The 19,554-nt window shown below is 39.4% G+C and overlaps 1 protein-coding gene across 2 annotated transcripts in view; it reads right to left on the reverse strand.

Annotated features, from left to right (window-relative positions):
• Positions 1-3,161: 3,161 nt before the first annotated feature.
• Positions 3,162-19,554, reverse strand: part of RASA3 (RAS p21 protein activator 3) — a 127,749-nt gene continuing 111,356 nt past the window's right edge. Inside the window, exons 15-25 of one of the 2 annotated variants that reach the window (XM_032679535.1) lie at positions 19,032-19,138; positions 18,332-18,409; positions 17,323-17,400; positions 16,711-16,784; positions 15,657-15,704; positions 12,938-13,044; positions 11,942-12,024; positions 8,371-8,582; positions 7,492-7,595; positions 5,604-5,787; positions 3,162-5,016 (exon numbers count right to left, since the gene is read on the reverse strand). In XM_032679535.1, coding sequence (XP_032535426.1) covers positions 4,941-5,016; positions 5,604-5,787; positions 7,492-7,595; positions 8,371-8,582; positions 11,942-12,024; positions 12,938-13,044; positions 15,657-15,704; positions 16,711-16,784; positions 17,323-17,400; positions 18,332-18,409; positions 19,032-19,138 — 1,151 coding nt within the window. In that variant the 3' untranslated portion in view covers positions 3,162-4,940. The remainder of the gene's footprint in view (positions 5,017-5,603; positions 5,788-7,491; positions 7,596-8,370; positions 8,583-11,941; positions 12,025-12,937; positions 13,045-15,656; positions 15,705-16,710; positions 16,785-17,322; positions 17,401-18,331; positions 18,410-19,031; positions 19,139-19,554) is intronic. The other variant, XM_032679536.1, reaches the window with a different exon arrangement.

The following is a 19,554-nucleotide window of genomic DNA, read 5'->3' on the forward strand; positions in this document are numbered from 1 at the left end:
GCTGGGAAGCAGTGCCAGGGAAAGGGACCTGGGGGTTCTGGTCGATGGCAAGTTGAATATGAGTCAGCAGTGCCCTGGCAGCCAGGAGGGGCAACCGTGTCCTGAGGGGCATCAGGCAAAGCATCCCCAGCTGTTCAAGGGAGGGGACTGTCCTGCTCTGCTCTGCACTGGTGCGGCCTCACCTTGAATATTGTGGCAGTTTTGGTCACTGTGATATAAGAAAGATATTAAGCTGTTAGAGAGTGTCTAAAGGAGGGCAACAAAGATGGTGAAGGGCCGTGGGGGGAAGCCATATGTGAAGTGGCTGAGGACACTTGGTCTATTCAACTTGGAGAAGAGGAGACTGAGGGGAGACCTCACTGCAGTCTACAATTTCCTCATGAGAGGAAGAGGAGGGGCAGACACTGATCTCTTCTCTGTGGTGACCAGTGACAGGACCCAAGGGAATGGCCCGATACTGTGTCAGAGGAGGTTTAGGTTGGATAGTAGAATAAGCTTTTTCACCCAGAGGGTGGTTGGGCACTGGAACAGGTTCCCCAGGGAAGTGGTCACAGCACCAAGCCTGACAGAGTTCAAGAAACAGTTGGATGATACTCTCAGGCACATGGTGTGACTCTTGGGGATGATCTTGTGCAGGGCTGAGAGCTGAAGTCGATGATCCTTGTGGGTCTCTTCCAACTTGGCATATTCTGTGATTCTGTAATTTGCCCTCAATACCAACCAGATCCATGTACACCTAGGGTACGTTCTTGGTAAGATGCAGCATAGTAGTGTTTTCAAAATAGTAAAAAGCCAATTTCCCTTTTCACCATTTAAACATTTCTTATGTTTAACCCCCGCTACTGGTGAGCCTTTTGTAATGAACACATCCACGTTATCTTTACAGGCAAACCTGCTAACACCAGGCAACTCTGTGGTTAGAAGTAACAACTCTGCATAAACACAGTAAACCCAACGATTTGAAATTTTCAGGTAAATCAGAATGGCTCAAATGGAATAGCAGATCAAAACCAGGGACTGAAATGGAAAAGGCATGTGTGATTTTTTTTGCAAGTTAGGATGTCAAGGTTTCTATCCTCAAGATGAATCTCCCAGGATCCTATTTTAGTTATTTTAGAAACCTGGAACAATTATTTGATTGATGACTGCTCTTCCCAGTCTTTTCTTACACAGACTAGATCCAGAATCTTACCCATATAGGAATACAGCACTTCTGTTTTAAAATCTCCTCTGTTCCTTGGTACCTGCTTGAGCTTTGGAATAACTTACTGTTTCATGACAGTAGCCCAAAAGCCAAAAAGAAATGTCTTCAGTCAGCCCTGCTGGCCTTTGTCTCTGGCTGTAATGCATACAGACGGTGGCTCATGGGAAGATGCTATTCTTTATCTCCAAGTACCACCCAGTATCAGACCCAGCCTCTGGGACTTCCTTACACCATATCTCTCCTGTAGCATTCATTTCCTGGACCTAATAATGGGGGCTGGCAGGGTTCACATATTCTCCTGCTATCCGGGCCAGTTTCTCACACAGCTGTTTGTAGAAGCTGCAATTACCTCCTTGAAACTGCACGGAGTATAGCAGACAGGGAATGGAGAAAGGAAACACATAAATATTCAGGTGCTCTGTGTCACAGAGCCAGCAACTTAGATCTTTGGGTCCCATCACCACAGCATCCCTGCCTTAGCACATTGGTCCAGCAAGGGAGAAAACAGGCATGGGGAACTGCTTTGGCATTGGGAGTCCCCAGACAAAACAGCCTGGCTACTAATTATTTTTTCTGTCAAAAATAATTTTATTGCCTTTCAGGCTGGGACAGAAAAGGAAAGAAAGCTGACCTGACATGCCTACTTATGCCCATGCTTTTTTTTTAATGTTATTTTCTTCTTTCCAGATATAAGGGATGCTGTCCCAAGTGTCCCAATCAAGTAATTTCTCTTGTGGGCAGGATTTGCTGAGTGTTTCTGAAGATATCAGAAACATACGCTGCAGGTAGACAGGAGACAGAGGCTAAGCAAGTATTGGAAGCCCAGTTTTAACACAACCCCCTCACTAAATGTGTTATGCCATAAGAGAAGCAGCTTTCAAAGATTTCCTATTGACTTAAGCTTAGACATGTTATCAGGAGAACAAAATGACTGTATATACCGGATGAGAGTGAATGAAAAAGAGACAGACCTGGGAATGATGTTACAATAGCTTTCAATTTAGCTCTGCTCATTTCTCACAAATTCTGTGTCAGTTTATAACCTCATCTTACATAAAACTTGATTTTTAAAACAAGGATTACAGTTCCTCAGCAAAAACCCACACTTGTGCAATTGTGGTCAAGCTCACCTTCACCAAGACACTAGTGAGGTGTCTTCACCATCAGTTTGGTTTTTGTTCCTGGATGTGGTTTATCTGTTAAACCACTACTGCTTACAGCAGCTCTTCCCCCAGGTTTCTCAGAAGAACATGCCTGTGTTCTGGAGACAGCACCTGCTACAGCAGTGGAACTGACCCTGAACGTAAGCTGAATGAACACGCCCTGAATGAGCCAGTCAACAGCTTTCTGAGGGAGCTGTTTCCCAGCTTTTCTGCAAACATTCCCCAACAGAACCAGCGTGTGCAGCTTGTCACACAACATCTCAGAGCCAAAGCTCAATGCACATGAGTATCCAGAGAGGACTGGTAAGCCCCAGAAGTCTGACTTGCACAAACCTCAGCATGTCCACGGTTTTGTCAAAGAACAGGTCCTAATCAGAAGGGTAGTGGGTCCATAGGTCCATGAGCCAATCGATATGCATGACAGGTGTTGTGCTCTCAGTTCTTTCCTCTTCTCTTTTAATATGGTCTCACCCCTCCCTTGCAGCAGCAACAGCTGCACAGTAACGCAACGAACCAGTTCAAAATGCTGATCTAGCTGAGCAACAACTGCTTTCTTTGCTAGAGCAGTTTATGGCTGGTTCAGGTGCCCAGTCTGGTTCACTGGTTCAATACTGACAAGAAAAGGGTGGGTGGTGATGGGAAGAGGAGAGAGGATGGGACTCAGCAGCCCAAACAGAGATTGGTTTACACTCACAAGATCTCCATCCATGGTCCAACTCTGAACAGCAGATGCTGTGCCAACAGGCACACTGGTGGCCACTGTGAATTTAAACAGACTCCAAATGGGGACATGGTTTTCAGAAATAAAACATTTCTTTTAATTGGCAAGTAGAACACACATTACAGGTCATTAGTATTTTATAAACAATATTAAGTTACAAATACATGTTAAAAATTGCAGTTCATGGCAGCTAAAAGCTTGGAGTCCAAAATGCATCTTCGCAATGCATCATTACTTCCCTTTCCCCAGTCTGCTGGGTGAAAATGAATAATAGATCATATATCATCTACTAGGAGGTGGTCTACCATATATGCAAACAAAAAGAAAACCTCATTCCTAAGAGCATCACTAACAAACAGAGGCATTTCAAAGTACTTCAGCCATCTTAAATCATGTCAGATGCAATGAGGACACAGTTAAGAATTACTCTGTAACACCTGAAGCAAAGACACAGACATCTTCACATTAAACTAATAGTTCAATGCTTTCTGATCCAATTCAGTTTAAAACCAGTACTAGCTTCTACCCCACAGTGGCCTAAAGTTCATCATGCAGGCTTCCAAGTCATCAAAGCTAGATGTTTGTTTATCAGACCCTTACACAGAGAAAAAATATGGTGTACAACTAAACAGCATACATAAATATGTATTTTATATTTAGCAGATCTTTATTCCCCTTCTTAATAACTTTTGTTGGTATTAGTGAGATACACAGCTCATTCCATTTTCACTGCCCTCAGAATATTAACAAGTTACCATTATGTGTGTTAATATACTAAATATCCTTTAACAAATCTCTTTTAAAAAGTATTTAAAAACATTTTTGGAAAAGTAGAAATCTATTTTCCAGAAAAGCAAGTGGTACTAGGATAGCATGGACTCCAGTACATAAACAACCTTTCAGACAAAACCCATCTTGACTACTTTTGTGCCCAGGAATCAGCGTGTCTCATCTGCCAGATTCGTATTCTATTCTCACTGTGGTGGTAAAAGGTCATCAAAACCAGCTTACTTTGCCTTTCAGTTGGCAGACTTTCAAAGATTACCATTCACTGGACTGCATAAGAGATACAAGTAGCTTTGACATGAGTTCATTTCTTTCTTACTCATATTTATGACAGTCAGTTTTATTATACCACTGAGATTGCATCTTCAAAACCAGTTTGCTGAATGTGCCTGGAGAAATGACTTAGTATCTCAAAAATATCAAGAGTACCATTCAGATCTGAATTTCTATTAAAAACTGTGCACGGTTAGCAAAAATTACGTTGCTGTAAAAACAAAAGGCCTTCTCCTTGGCCTGCTCAGAATACAAGCTACAATGCAAGAGATTACACCAGAGGGTTTTTTTCTCTGCTTCTTTTCTAAATGCAGGCATTAAAAGTAAACTGTTACTAAGCTTTTCCTAAGAGAGCACGCAGGGGTGTGGCATAATATACATTAATCAGGAACAAAAAACAGTAACAAACAACCATTCTAGAAAATGCTGCATATTAGCAGCATGCTTGGTTTCCAAAACATAACGAATTGCATGGGAGTTGTCAAGATGAAGTCCACACACCTTGATCATTGAACTGATCACTAGATTCCGAGAAACCAAAGCAAATTCAAAAATACACATGACAACAACTGCCTAGAAGGCAGAGTTTTATCATCTGTCAATAACCAGATGAATAAAGTGCATAGCAAATATTATAACAGTTTCTTGAAAAGAGAATACGTTTACCAAGTCTCAAAGTTTGTAAGCTTGACACTTATCCATACATTTTGCTACATGTGTGGCTTCCCTTTTGTTTTGCTATTTAGCTTCACTGATCAACCCTTCAGCACTGTCCTGTGTTTTCCTTTGTACTTCATATGGAATGTGCTGAGATCTCTGACTGTTGCCTGATGTATGTCTGGAAGCTCTTGTCACCAATGGGATGTTCCCTAAAAAAAAAAAAAGGAAAAAAAAAGTACTATAAAGTTTTCTGTCAGGACATGAAAATCTCAGAGCAGAAAGTGGAACTGACAAAACTTTTTCCCCAAGTTTGATTTTCAAAATTATAATTGTAAGGATAATGCTGCATCTTACTTCACCTAGAAGAACTGACTGATGGACTTGATCCTCTTTTTTGTCAGCTATATGCAGAATGCTTTATTTCTGCATACGCAAAATAGATTCATGTAGTTGTATCGGTCGACCACTCTTCCCATTTTTAAACCAACTCTCCAAGATAAGCTGGTAAATACATTTATCTTCTGTTATTAAGCGCTCAGTCGATGTTCAAATTTTAAAAACAACAATGTAACAAATCCACACTTTTTTTTAAATTACTGAAACTGCATAAAACCCAAGCATTTAAAAATTCCTTGCAGTTCTTTAAAATATGGTGATATCAATCCTAAGTCATAGTCCTCCTTTGCCTGTATTTGCAGGATCTTCTTTGGACAAAATATGGCGAAGGCCAGAACATAAGCAAGGGAAATACCATTTCTCAGGATTGTTCCCCTGTTTCAACACCCATTATACTTACTGGCTTCCATACTTTGTCTTCTTAAATTTATCCCTCTTATACTGAGCATGCTCCTGCTCTAAAGTTGCAACACCTTCAATAATCAGCTTTAGTGTTTTATACGTCTCCTTAGGGTCATCAATGATGAATGTAGAATATTCTTCCTCTTCAGGTCCATCATACACAGATTTGCTGCCACAGGCCTCTGGAGAAAAAAAATAAAGTACAGGAATAGATATCAGGCAGCAGGGAAAAGAGTAACACATGCAGACTAAAAATACTCCGTTCTGGGGTTCATACAGTTCCTTGGTTTGCTTCTGTATGACCACCACAGAACTGTGGCTGACATCTACAGAAGTTCTCTGTCCTTTTGCTGGGCTGTTGGTAGACAGAGGCTTGTCCCATGTCTGTTCCCTCCTCTTTGTCTCATACAGAAAGGGTAGCAACTGGCTTGGTGGGAAGTTTTCCTTCACTGCACAGGCGATGCTTTTGTGTTCATGACAATTCAGCAGTACCCCACACACAGTTTGCAAACTGACACCGGCCTGACTCTGAGCAGGCCAACCCTGCAGCACAGTGGCAAAGTCAAGTATTCACTTGTGACAGGTTCCATCCCTAAGCAGCAAGTATAGACTGAATTCCAAACCATTACAGGCTGAAGAAGTAATGTTTTACCACATGACCCCTAAAAGATTCATACAATAAGCATAAGCATAACATGCCATGATTACTGCCTTCTTAATGAGATATTTAGGGGGAAAGTTACACTACTTTCTGATCTTAACAGGGAACCTTCCTGGCTAAGATATATGGACACTGACTACAAGTGAACAATTGTAACGTATTCCTTGTGTGGTCTACTCCTGCACTGTAGCCGAGGGGGAAAGATAATATTTTGCTTTGTCTCTCTTTTTCCCTAGCATTCTAGCTTTACTGCTGTCTCAGTTTCAGCTTTCAAATTCCCTTCCCCTTGCTGCACTGTCTGCACCAGACCTGTGTCCTTTTCCCCAGTGCCGAAACTTGATGCTGGCTCTGGTAATGAGGATTCAGAACAGGGGAAAGCTGGGCACTGGTTCAGACAGTTCGGAAGTGGTGGTAATCTTAAGTTTGCAATTGCACAGTAGCCAGGAACAGATTGAAGTGCTTTCCAATCTGTGTGTTTGACACCACTGGCTTATCTCATATTATAAAATGAAGTCCTATTTAAAGATCAGTGCCACAGTGAAGGCTTCCCCACCACTCCCTGTGCTAAACTGGGATTTCAAGTCTGGCACTGTGTACACTGGATACTTTTCTTGGCATGCCTACTAGTACCAACTTCCTCTGCTGTCTCTTCTTTCTTTTTCCTTTACATCACATCTCTGTTCTTCTCAGCTCCTGAAGGTTTCCCAGACAAAACTCTACTTTTCAACATTTTACAGACATCCACAGGTCATCCTTGACAGGTAATTCAAAAAGAGCCTTCCTGAAGAAACCATTTGTATCCAGCCTGTTCTTGAGATCTGAATCAGGGAATGTGCACATGACTTCTGGTAACACAAAACCATATTCCACTGAAACCTCAACTTTGCTTCTTGTCAGGATCAGTAAACTTCTGGTTCAGTGCTGGCTGTGATTTGTCAATTCAGAGCATCCAAGCAACGCTCTGTGTCTATGCTATTTTAGGATGATGTGGTTAAGACCATATTTCAAACAACTGTTATTACGCAAAGAACTTCTAACAGACCATGAGACTGCACACTGCACCAAGAATAATTCACACAACTGCCTCAAGACAACAGAAGGGGAAACAAGGGAAATGGCCACTGTGTTCTTGGATGTGACTTGCAAGGCTAGTCTAGCTAGAACATTTCACAGGTATTTTTGCTTTCATAAGTGTATTGGAGATGCAATAATCTTTCATTCTCACCTTGCATTTTCTCCAATTTTGGCATATACAAGTTGAAAAGAGAGTAGATACGCTCAGTTTCTCTATCTCCATCTATGTCCAGTTGTATATTTGCTGGCAGGCCTCTGCAAGGCATCAAGAACAGAAGCAGAAGTTATATGCTAAACAGTATATAATGGCAAAAAAAGCACTTAACAAGAAAGAAAGTAAAAGTGAGTACTCATGAAAGCCAACAGATTGTGTGCAATAGAGCTCAAAACTTTCTATATTACCCCAAAGAAAAAGTAGACAAGTTCAAATTTCTTTATGCCTGTATTTATCCAGCACGCTTTCACTCTGACTTAAAATGAAAGGCTGTATCAGCCTCCAGATATTTTGGTGAATTAGTCTGCTATAACCAGATGGAGGAGCCAAAGCACTGAACTTCCAACCATCCAGGTCTTACATTCTGAGACTAACTACCACTACAGACTTCTTACTTCTCTCAGTTTAGATGAAAACTGTTTCCTACAAACCAGACAGTATGTCTTCATTTATCAGAGAACGTGAATTGGTCCCTTAGAAAAAGTTCAGTTTAGAACTAAATTTATCAGCACATGATTGTTCCAGGAATTTGCAAACAGGATGTCGAAGGGATTTTATTAATGACAGGTGAATCAGAACCAAAATATCTTATCCCACAGTCAACTCCTATCACTAAACTCTAAAAACGTCAAGATTTTGACCAAGACATGCCGATACTGACAGTATTAGAAACACCAATAAAAATGGCCTCTGAAGCCACCATGACACCTGCACACTTGGCAGATCTTCTTGGTACCTGCACACCTGCAAGTCACCCTGCAGAGACATGCACACCCAGCGCAGTACCCGGACTACTGGCATGTTACCAATCCTTACCCTGTGCAGGGTGTGCAGCCAGGAGTGTTGTCTGCAGTAGCTTTACAGCAAAGCCAGTGGCCATTAAGATAGGCAGAGGGATGGTAGACCGTAAGGCGCTTCTTGTTGCACTGGCTAACTTTGGTGAGGATATCAATCCAGTCCTTGGCCTCCACACAATTATTTGCTTGGATATACAGGACTCTTCTTTCAGGCTGGATCACCTGGAACATCTGCAAATAAGCCACAGAATGAATCCGTGAACCTAAGACTAGATTCAGAGTGAAGATTTATCAGAGGAAAAACACAGCATACTGAAAGAATGCACTGATAAATGGATTTCGACACAAAACCAAGCAGCAAACGTGCCCTTAAAAGAACAAGACCTTTCACCTGGTACAAGGAGTAAGATATCATTCCTGCAGGAGATGATTTACAAACAGCTAATATCAACTTGATGGTTGGGCCTCAAAAAGATTTGTTGTCAGCCTTGGGATACAATTTTAGTAATGCTGCAGCTCCAAGTTTTGGAAGGCTGACAGAGGAACCCAGTGCTGGCCTAAAAGGAAATGCTAGTCAGCAGGAGACAGAAAAGAGAAAGTCAAGAGTTTAGATGCAGCCTTAGTGAACAGCTTTGCTTTAACATTGCCATTTCTCTAGTCCTTTTAATACCTATTTCAGCGTGACTCTTAGCTTTTAATAACTTCCATGCTTCTGTTTCCAACTATAGCTGCTATTAGAAAATCCCACCAATAGTGCTTCTCTTTAAGTGAACATTAGGTGGTTCAAATAATTACACTGTAGTTCTGTATTATGGGTTGGGCATCTAAAATCTAAACTACAGCTCTCCAGCCTGTTCAAAACAGCTTGCAACCTAAAATGGCATTTAGTTTCCTCCTCTTGAAGAAGCAAGTTTTTTATGCCCAGCCTTATTGCTTGATTACACTGATCATGCACTAAGCTCAAGTTAGTGATCTTAACTGCAAATTTTGGAAAGACAAATATCAACCATTTTCATTTCCTCTAGCTTCTGCGAATACTTAATTTTAATGTGTTTTCTGCTCTCTCTCAGGTATTCCTAAATTATCCTTCCCCCTCTACTTCTTCATTTGATTATTCAAATGATTAGACATTACCTTGCCCACATCATAAGGAATATAATCTTCCAAAAAGCTGGTTTTCTGTGCTATTTTAAAAAGAAAACCAGAGAGGCACACCCACACACAAAAAAACCCAAAACAACAAAAACATATAAACAAACCACCAAACAACCACAATACAGAACAAAGCCCACACCAAAACTGAAACTGACCTTTGTCTATTACAAAGACCTGAAACATTGGCCTGAATTCTGCACCTAGCTGGTCAGGAGAATGTTGCAGACTGGTACTAAGTGCAATCCTTCCTTTGTGACACTTTTATGTGTAACATCCTTTCAAATAGCTTACAAATATACTTGCTACTTTGTCAATGAATAGGGCTTTTTTTATCCACAGTGTCTCTTCTAACAGGAAAGGGAACAATCCAACAGCCCTTTTGCTGGATCTAGTATCCATAAATGTGTCAGACAATAATTAGAAAGTCACAATGCACAGCGGCAGTGTAGGAGCTGCTTAGTGTGATCAGTCCAGAACTGCCAAAGAGAGTCCTTTTAACACAATTTTTCAGGACATAAATGTCAACTTGAGTCTGGGAAGCAGGGAAGGAAGAACAAGGAAGATAGGAGCTTGCAGCAAAACCCTCTATTAACACAAAACTATAGGGAATTTTAATGTTGTGCTGGGGTAAATGGAGCCCCCTGCATTGCAACAAAGGAACAGATTTAAGGAGTATGGCTTTGTGTAAAAGGATACCAACAGAAGTGAACTAACATATGGCAACTGTTACTGAGAAGCCCACAACCAAGCCAAGAATTTCAAGTGGTTGCAAGACCTTTAACACTACCAAAACCACCAGCTGCCTCTTGAACAACACAGAAGACCTGCACAGTACTTAAAGCCACCCTCACATCCCCCCAAACTGTGCTTAAGAACAATGAAGGCTACTGACCTTACTGTCAGACAGGCAGATTTATCATGAGTGAGAAATACACACTTGATGCAATTTAGAGCACAAATTCATAGAGAATATTTATAGAAAACACAAATCTTTAATCACACTTAGCACCCATGATGGAATATCCATTGCAAATACATCTGCTGTGGTGTTTTGAGAATTCTGTTCTTGCTGCAGTATTCTATTTATGTATGGCAAAAAAAAGGGGGAATATATCAGCACAAGAAGGTGGTAACCCTACTGCTTATGGAAAGACTCTGAACCTTACTTTCCAGAGGAGATGTAGTCACCTTCATTTCATAAGTAATACTGAATTTAAGCAACTAAAATAGCACAGCTTCTGATGTTAACAATAAAGGCATATTTTTCCCATAATGAATCTTCACAATACAGGCATATTTTGGATGCTCAGCCCAGCTCAGTAGACTCAGCATAAGTTACAGAATTATAGCTCAGCTCCTCTCCACAGACAGTGAGTTTTATCTCAACTATGTGGCTGCTTTTAGTTCAGTCAAGTCAGTTTGCAGGGTACGGCTGGCAACAGTTCATCACATGTTACAGCTGCCTTCTGATAGCTTGAGAATTACTTTGCATATTTTCAGCTTTGGGTTTTGTCTGTGTAGTTGAGTTACAAACACCAGAGCAAACTACAGTACAACTGAGACATGTTCGAGAAGCAGGTGGAACTGAAACTTTTTAACAGAGGTTTTAACAGAGAGAGATATGCTACCAAAATAGTATGTGAAACTGGGAAAATACTGAGGAGCCTAGAATTGTATTTCACTTTAATGAAGAGCTGTTGTTTGAGGAACCTGATATCTAGGGCAGATTTAAGCACTGCCCTGCATAGTGCCCAGAAGCAGAAGAGATGGCAGGAAAGACTAAAAAGCAGAAAAAGCTAGAAGTAACAACCACTAATGTGCATGAAGAAGTCTGTAGTAGGTGCATGTTTAGAACTGGAAAAAACATTAAGCTGTTCGCTTAGTTGGCGGTAGTGTTCCATGCATGAGAAATACAGCTGGATTTTATTCCTTAATGTGGCAATCAAAATGGTAAACCATACTAGCACAGCACAGATGTTCTTTTGACATATGAGCTAACCCAAATTCAATATATATTTATATATATACACACATATGTACTTTCATTAACCAATAAAGAAACCTGATAGCTAATAAAGAAGTTGTGATCCTTCACAATTATAAGCAGCCAGATCCCTCCCAACAGAGAGGTCTGACAGAAAGGGCAGGGACTTGATCATCTTACCTGTGTCTGACATTACAGAGCCCAGACAGCTGATCGGCAGCGGTCAGTACTGAGTGTGCTGCAGATCACGAAATCCAAAGACTGCTGACTGGGCTGTTAAGAATCTGAATGGGCTGTACTTTTGGAAACTCCTGCTACTATATACAGAACGAGCAGCTGTGGTTGTACATCTTTCAATAGAAATCCAATCCAGGTTACAGAAGGAAAAAAGGTGACTAGGCTGGTGGATCTAGAGCAGCCTAACATACATTAATGAAGATGACCTACTTACATTTTTCATTTTAAAGGATTCCTCCTCCAGTCTTTCCACTGCCAGAATGTTTTCTATTGGAATGCTACACAGAGGGTGATCACCTGCAGAACACACAGACACAGATAATGAGCAACTTATTCACAATTCAACTTCACCTTCTGCCCTTATTCTAAGGGCTGATTCAGTTTCTTTGAAGATCATTTTGACTGCACAAAAAAAAGAGGAAAATCTTCCCTTCAGCAGGGATTTGCCAGCATGGTCCTTAAGTATTAAGTTCATTTCTGTTTTCAGCCGTACTACCTTACACTAACAAACCTCAGAAACTGACTACTGCAGCAGGATGTAGTATATGTACTGAAAAGGTGACAATGAAAGAAATCATTCCTGTCAGCTGAACTGAACTATGTGGATGGTGGTGATGTAAGATCTCAAAGCTGAGTGTGAAATAATGACTGGAATGATCTGAACATGTTTCCTTATCTGTCCACTCCCTGTGATGGAAGGAAGTGGTATTTGTTGTGTACTACTGAACAGACAGGAGCAATTTTCAAAAAGCAAAATCCTTGCTATTAGGCAACATTAAATGAACACATTTTGAAAGTTCAAAGGTTCCAGGCAAATCCCTGTGTACTGCATGCAGTTGTGCCAATGCTACAGAATTTATGAGAACAAGCTGAGATGCACCAGAGAATGTTCAGTATAAACCAAGTCCCAGTGTAAAGTTTGCAAGTTTTGTTTCCTAGGACAATCTACTCAGCAACCGTGAGAAACCTACAAATGACGCTGATATTACACAAATGTTATCAAATACTTTGCTAACTTACAGGGTACTTTGCTATCCAAGAAGCTTCTCTAACAGTCTATACAGACATCCTAAAAAAAAAGGCTGACAGACTTGCCTGCACTGTACCTTCTGCAGTCAGAGATCTAGTTCTCAGTCTTCTGTTCATACACAATCCCTACGTTTACTCTTCGCTATAACGTATCAGAAGAAGACTGGCAAACCTTGGTTACCTTTGCTTTTCTGATAGGTAAACTCATGGTTTGTCAGGCGAAACCATCTCTTCTTGAAATTTTTCATACCAAATCGTTTTCTTCCTTGTGCTCTCTTGATCATGAACCTAGTAAACAGGACACCAATTGTTACAATACACCAGATTTTATATGTACATACATATAAATATATGCATAGATATAGAATACATTTTAAGTATAGAGATGTATATATATATATACACACACAGAGACATGTTATGGCACTTGCAAAGCTTCAGGAGGGGACACTTTTCTAATTATTGAGGTCTTGTCTTGGCAAGGAAAGGAGTCACATTTGGATAGGTTTAGTGCATGTGTTAGCTAAGTCTGTCCTTTTTTTAGATCTAGATAAGGGGCAAGTCATGAAACTTGACTTGTAGCCCTACATAGGAGCTCTTGTTAGTTCGCTGAACTGCAATTTGTGCTCTTGCTGCAGTTATAAATACAGCTAAACAGTTTCCTAGTACAGCAGAAAAAAGCAGAATATGGTTAGTACTGCTCTGCTAAGCTTGACCTGTTGACTCTACAAGCTTTATTGTTTTGTTTTTTTAAAAGCTATAAGAAAGCTCAAAAAGTTTTGAATATGTTTAGTAATTAAAAAGCATGTTTAAGGCCTCTGGAGCAGAGGGACTGAACCCTTACATGCTTTAATCACTCTCAAGCTCTAGAAACAAAATTAGAATGTTCCACAGTTTCATTGCAATTTCACATTGATGCTGCAGTTGGAAATGTGTTTTCAGTAACATACAAAGTAATCTGATGGCTGAAAACTAGATACCATCTCCCCTTTTGTTTTGGCAGATGAAGGAAATTCATTTAGTGAGCTGTCAGTTTTAACTTATTTCAAACTTAAATGAGTTTATAAGAAACTATGATGTATTCAGCACCTTCCTAAAATCCACTAAATCAATCCAAAAGCTTCAAGGTGACTTCAGAAAGCCTAGTGATTTCAGACTGCTCAGCATCACTTTTGATGGATAAAACCGTGTATGCATATGCAATAGAGAGTTGATAACAGCTACTCTACACATTACATTAATTATTGTGCCAAATACAGAACTGTATAATAGAGCAAGTAAAAACTACTTACTACAGAGTAGTTTTTATCAAGTAGGAAGGCACTATACAGCACAAGGGGCACACAAAGAGAACAGTCAATTATTTGGTTGAAGATTTTCAATAGCAGAGTTAAGATGCCTGGAACAGCTAATACTGCTTCTTGCTTCTGGTATCTTCAGTCAGAAACAACTACAATACATCTGACCAAAATGCAGGTCTATTTAAAGCTCAAACAGAAACCCAAGTTCCTTCGGACCTTAACTGTTTTGCAACCAGCTGGGCTGGTGCCTGATGCTCATTCTGAGTTGTGTGGGCAAAAGCTGACAAGGACTGTAAACAGCAACAGATTTTTTTTTTAACTGGTTCTAGTTACACACTTCTCATTCTTAAAATGGTCAGACAGTTACTGCCTTGGTCCTTAATCCTGGAATACTTGGCAAATATTGAATTAAACCATGTGATTTAGGTCATCACCCATCCCCATTGGCAGTAGCCCTCATATATCAAGGTTAAGGCAAATTTCAAAGGAAGAGCCTTTGACAACTTACTCTTCAAGTTAGTTTCTCATCCTACTCATGCCAACACTTAAAAGGTGAATTAAAACTGAGAACTCCTATAGAGCCTTCTCTCTTTGAAAAGCACAAACTCCATACAGCAGAGCTAAGAGCACATTCCTAATTAAATCCTTCATAACTGACATAGCCACAAGATGAATGTGCTCTTATTTTCCAGAGACAGGTGAAAAGCAGTCAAAGTCACAGAAGTTACAAGGTTGATTTCTTTGTTTCTAGCAATTACAGAATGTGTGAGAAGTCAGAGCAAACAGAAGCACAAAGGGAGAAAAAGTCCAGGACGAAACCCATTTCAAGTATGGGTTGCTTGGAGATTCTGTTTCTTCTCATACTTATGGTAGACCTGAGTCTGGATCTGCCTTAGCCTTGCTTGGAAGCGTCAATGTGCCCTTTTCACCTACAAAAACAACTAGTTCTCCTTTTAATTCTCTTCCTTTTGAAAAGAACCCGGCAGGCAGCTGTTAGGCAGCGATGGCAATACTGATGCCAGCAAACCCAAGTGCCTATGCCTAACCTTTGGTAGTGCAAGTTCATTCAAAAGTACATATTCAAGTGAAAACACTGCAAAGGCAAATAGAAATCCCACTAAACAGCCATTCAATCCAAAGAAGAATCAAAGGCTTGTGAAAATTCCAACCCACTTCCCATGACATAACACGACAATAATGCAAAGCATTAGGAAAAATAGACTGCTGAAGGCCACTCCTTAACCTTGAGAACAATTTGCATGAATATTATTTAAGAAGTGCCTAGAAAATGTATGGTCTCTTCTTAATCACTTCCAGTGAGTTCATCAGGATCCATACAGTGCTTCTTGGAGCCTCTGCTTATAGATAAAACTCCTTTATTCTCTATTTACAGCAGGTTTTTGTTTTAAGGAAAAAGAAAAAACGGTCAACATCAAGAAATAGATAACAAAATGTTCTCTGCTGGGTTTACACAGGCATTTCAGGATTGTTAAACAGAGTACTTCCTCCCCAAATTTAAGTCAGACAAGTCTACTGCTGCACAGGACATGCTGTCAGCCAGTAGCTACAGCAAAGCAGCAACTGCCTCTACCATCTTACCTGCATGAACTATTACCATCAACTTTCTTTACTGTTAGTTTAAGAGTCCTTACAACAGCAGCCACAGGCCGAGCAAGAAAAGACAGAAAAAAATCAGACAGGAGCAAAAGAAAGACAGAGGCAGAAAAAAATGTTTTAGAGTTAGAGAGAAAATGTTACAAACTATAAATTTATTTTGAAAAACAAAAGAATGATAAATGCATGTACAGAATTAAAATAGACAAAATTGCTTCTAGGGACAGATGCTTATCAGAGAAGTAAAGTGAACTGTTGAGGTTAACTGATGAGGTAGTCATGTTTTCACCAAATATCTGGTTTTTGCATTACTTAAAGTGACCATGAAAGCTTACTTTCAAGCAGTATTTCACCTTATTGAGTGTTGAGAAGAATTTGGATTTCTTTACTTTCCTACTCCCAGCTCAAACAAGCTGTTTCCACAGTGTACTTCGATGATCTTAATTACTCAGTTTTGTAACACAAAAAATGTCAACAATTGGTATCTAAAACTAATACAGCATATGGAACACGCTTCCCAAAAAAGCAAAGGTACTAAAACGAGAAACTGTTCCAAGTGCATCTCAAATTTTCCTTGAAATGGTCATGATAATGGTTAGCATATGGATCTTATAGGGCAGCAAAAGCGAATTCCATATGCAGGCTTTGCCCTCATTAAGATATTCAGTATCTGCCTTCACACTGGAATTTTACAGCTTTTGTTCACTGCAGTTCAGGAAAAAAAAAAAAATCAACATGATTTTAATACAGTGCTGATTTAAGCTTATTTTGCCTTAGTTGAGCTAATTAGGTTCTACTTCTCTGCTTCTCTTTCCTCCACTTACTTCAAAACATAATTAAATTAAGATGTTTAAATCAAATGAAAATACATTAAAATCAGCTATAGCAACCACAGAGAACAGAAACAGCAACACAAGAATTTTCCTATATTCTTCCCTGAATGCATGGATGGAATAGAGGTGGCAGAAAAAAAGACAGCTGCCTTAGAATGGTGGTAAAAACACACAAGTAGAGGGTTTTGTTGCACATGTATACTTACCCTTCTTTAAGCAATATAGGCTGCTCTATGCTCTTGTGATCTCTTCTTCCTGAAGATGAAATTAGATCTAGAAACTAAGAGGTGAACAAAAAGTAGATATAAAAATGAGAGGACCACATCACCCAAATAAAAATCTTTAACATTTGTACAGCACAGAGTTACAGAAAGTATTGTAAAAATAGTTAAAAAAAAGGTAACGGCAGAAGCTTGAGGAATTTGGGAGGTTTCTTGGGTTGTAAACTAAAAATAGCACACATGCTCTTAAGCAGAAAAACTGCAGATGATCAACACTTCTTGTGCTTCTCCTTTGTTATACCTATCTTTCACTTCCTTTTGGACTTTTCATCACAGATCTGCAGCATGCTACAAAGCACACACATCTCAACTCTAAGCAGCAGCTCATTAATCCAACCTAATTGCAAAGTAGAAATACACCCAAAGAGATTCTATGATTGACATGCATATAATTTGATAAAAGTTTGTTGAACATTACAGTTATCAGGAGTCTGCTTTTTTCAGCACGTTTCCTGGTTTATTAACCTATTCTAGGTTTCCAAGCTTCAGCTTCAACAACACAGCAGGATTTTCAGAACATTCATATGCATTACTTACATTTTTTACTGCATCTGCATATTTCTGCTCATTGAAATAGTCATAAAATGTAGCCATGTAAGATTCCTTGAAATTGGCCTGAAATACAAAGCCAAACCCAGGCATATCATAATACAGTTTATACAGAAAATATTATTGTTAACAGCAGTAGGTCAGGAGGAAAGTCAGAGCTGATAAGACAGGGTTTTTTTCTGACCAGAGGTAAAATAAGCAATTTTCATGTTAGACAGCACACATTCAGTAGTACTAAGTTTTTATTTCAAGAAGGTAGCAGAATGCATTTCAAATGTTCAGTTGCTTCAGTCAGTAATACATTATTCAAAAACCTTCAAAATTCTCCTTTGGCTTTTAATCTTCCTCTTAAAAGAAGCTGACAAAAAGTGTCAGAAAAGGAATTCTACTGTTTCAAAGGATTCATAATTGAGGCACACAGTCACCTACAGTTGCCCATGTGAATCCTAACCAGACCACCAATGACCCCAAATTATCACTGGCTATAGCAGTGTGGTGCTTTAGGTACACTTATTTCAATCAAACATCCAGGGTATGGGCATCTAGGTCTAATCTCACAAAAGACAGACAGAAAACTGAACTGGAATGAAAAGTATAGCCCTTCCCCCTACTAGGTGAATTCCTCTCAGCTGAGTTTTAAAACGATGAAACAATCCATAAAGCCCCATTGAGCTGCTAATCATGTACCACAGACAAGTCGAGAACTTCAGAAGTTCTCCTGATCACTTTCTTTCTTCCAGATGGAAGGAATGAAAAGCTCTGAAACAGACTTCTAGGTTGGTCACACAATTTTGCTTTACTGAAATCTAGTTCAGATTAAGACAGATTTAGTTTTCCTATGAGCATGAGAGGCTTATAATCAAAGCAAATATAACCAGTTTTGCATAAGCCTAGTGCAACTCAAGCATTTTAAAGGCTTAATTATAATTAGTAATAGAAGAATAAAAAAAAAACCACTTTCCTAAATTAAGCCTTTAAATGAAAATGGCATACTTACAGATTTAGATTTTGATAAGCTGCCTAGTGTTTGAATGGTTTTAGAGATAAGTGTCAAAGTTCGAGAAGTTTGAGGATCCTAGGAAAGAGAACAATATTATATGGACTAGCTACTTAAAATATAGAATAGACGAAGATAAACTACATTTTTCTTTCTTATTTCACTTGCAAAAAAGTAACATGAAATTAGAAAAGACCAATAAAACAATGAAGGGAAAAGTTGCCTTTTTTAAAAAAAGGTTTTTTACTCTTAAGCCATCCTGCTCCATAGCTACTCTACTGATTTGAGAAACAAAGGCAATCACTTGCAAAACAAAACCAGAGATTTCCTGAAGACTGCCCATGTCCTTCCCACTTCCAATGAGAACACTACTAAAAGTCTCCAAAACATTTCCAACACTGCTGACAATCAAACATTAATGTAATGCAGCAAAAATGAAGCAATGTCAATCTTTTCCACAGCAGCTTAGACTCTCTTTTTTGTCCTTAAATTTCACTGTTCTTTCCATTATCTCTCAAGTTCTACACATACACAGCCATTCAACATATGCTTCATATTCAAGACAGATAGAACAGATCTTTGAACTAACAAAGGTACTTTTCCTAAAGGCTATTAAAAGAATTAAAGAAAGAATCTCAACATACAGACTATGGTGACAGAACTGTAAACATAGCCAGAAAAAAACTGATACAGTACTTACTGGATGGTGTGGTGTAAGTTGAAAGAGGTTTGGAGAAAGAATAGCAGGAGCAAAGAATCTCAGGAAAATAAAGCTGCTGACAGCTGTATACCTCACATCTGGGTCACCTATTTAAAAAAAGACCTCTACTCAGCATTTCAATAATCCTTCCTTAAAAACCTCCTGAAATTATCAGAAAGCCAACTCAAGCATGTGCTGGAAATGTATATATTTGTGAGTTAAGGATTAACTGATGAGAGAGGATTTGGAACCAGAGATCATCTAGCCTAAACCAAGGAAATGTTAATGACAGCCCTTTTAAAAAAAGAAGTGGGCTCATGACACAAGCTACAAGGAGAACACCATTCACTTTTGATTTCATACAAACATCTGACACCTATGTACTGAAGTAAGTTGAATAATTTACATAGTTAATGAAATGTTCAGCACAGAGGCCAATTCTCAGTTACCTAGTTATAGCCCTGAGCACAAGTGCTGTACAGACTCCTAATGTATCTATTCCAGTTGGTAGTTACCAAAACAT

This window comes from Chiroxiphia lanceolata, chromosome 2 (genome assembly GCF_009829145.1).
Source record: "Chiroxiphia lanceolata isolate bChiLan1 chromosome 2, bChiLan1.pri, whole genome shotgun sequence".
In the NCBI taxonomy this organism is placed as follows: Eukaryota; Metazoa; Chordata; class Aves; order Passeriformes; family Pipridae; genus Chiroxiphia; species Chiroxiphia lanceolata.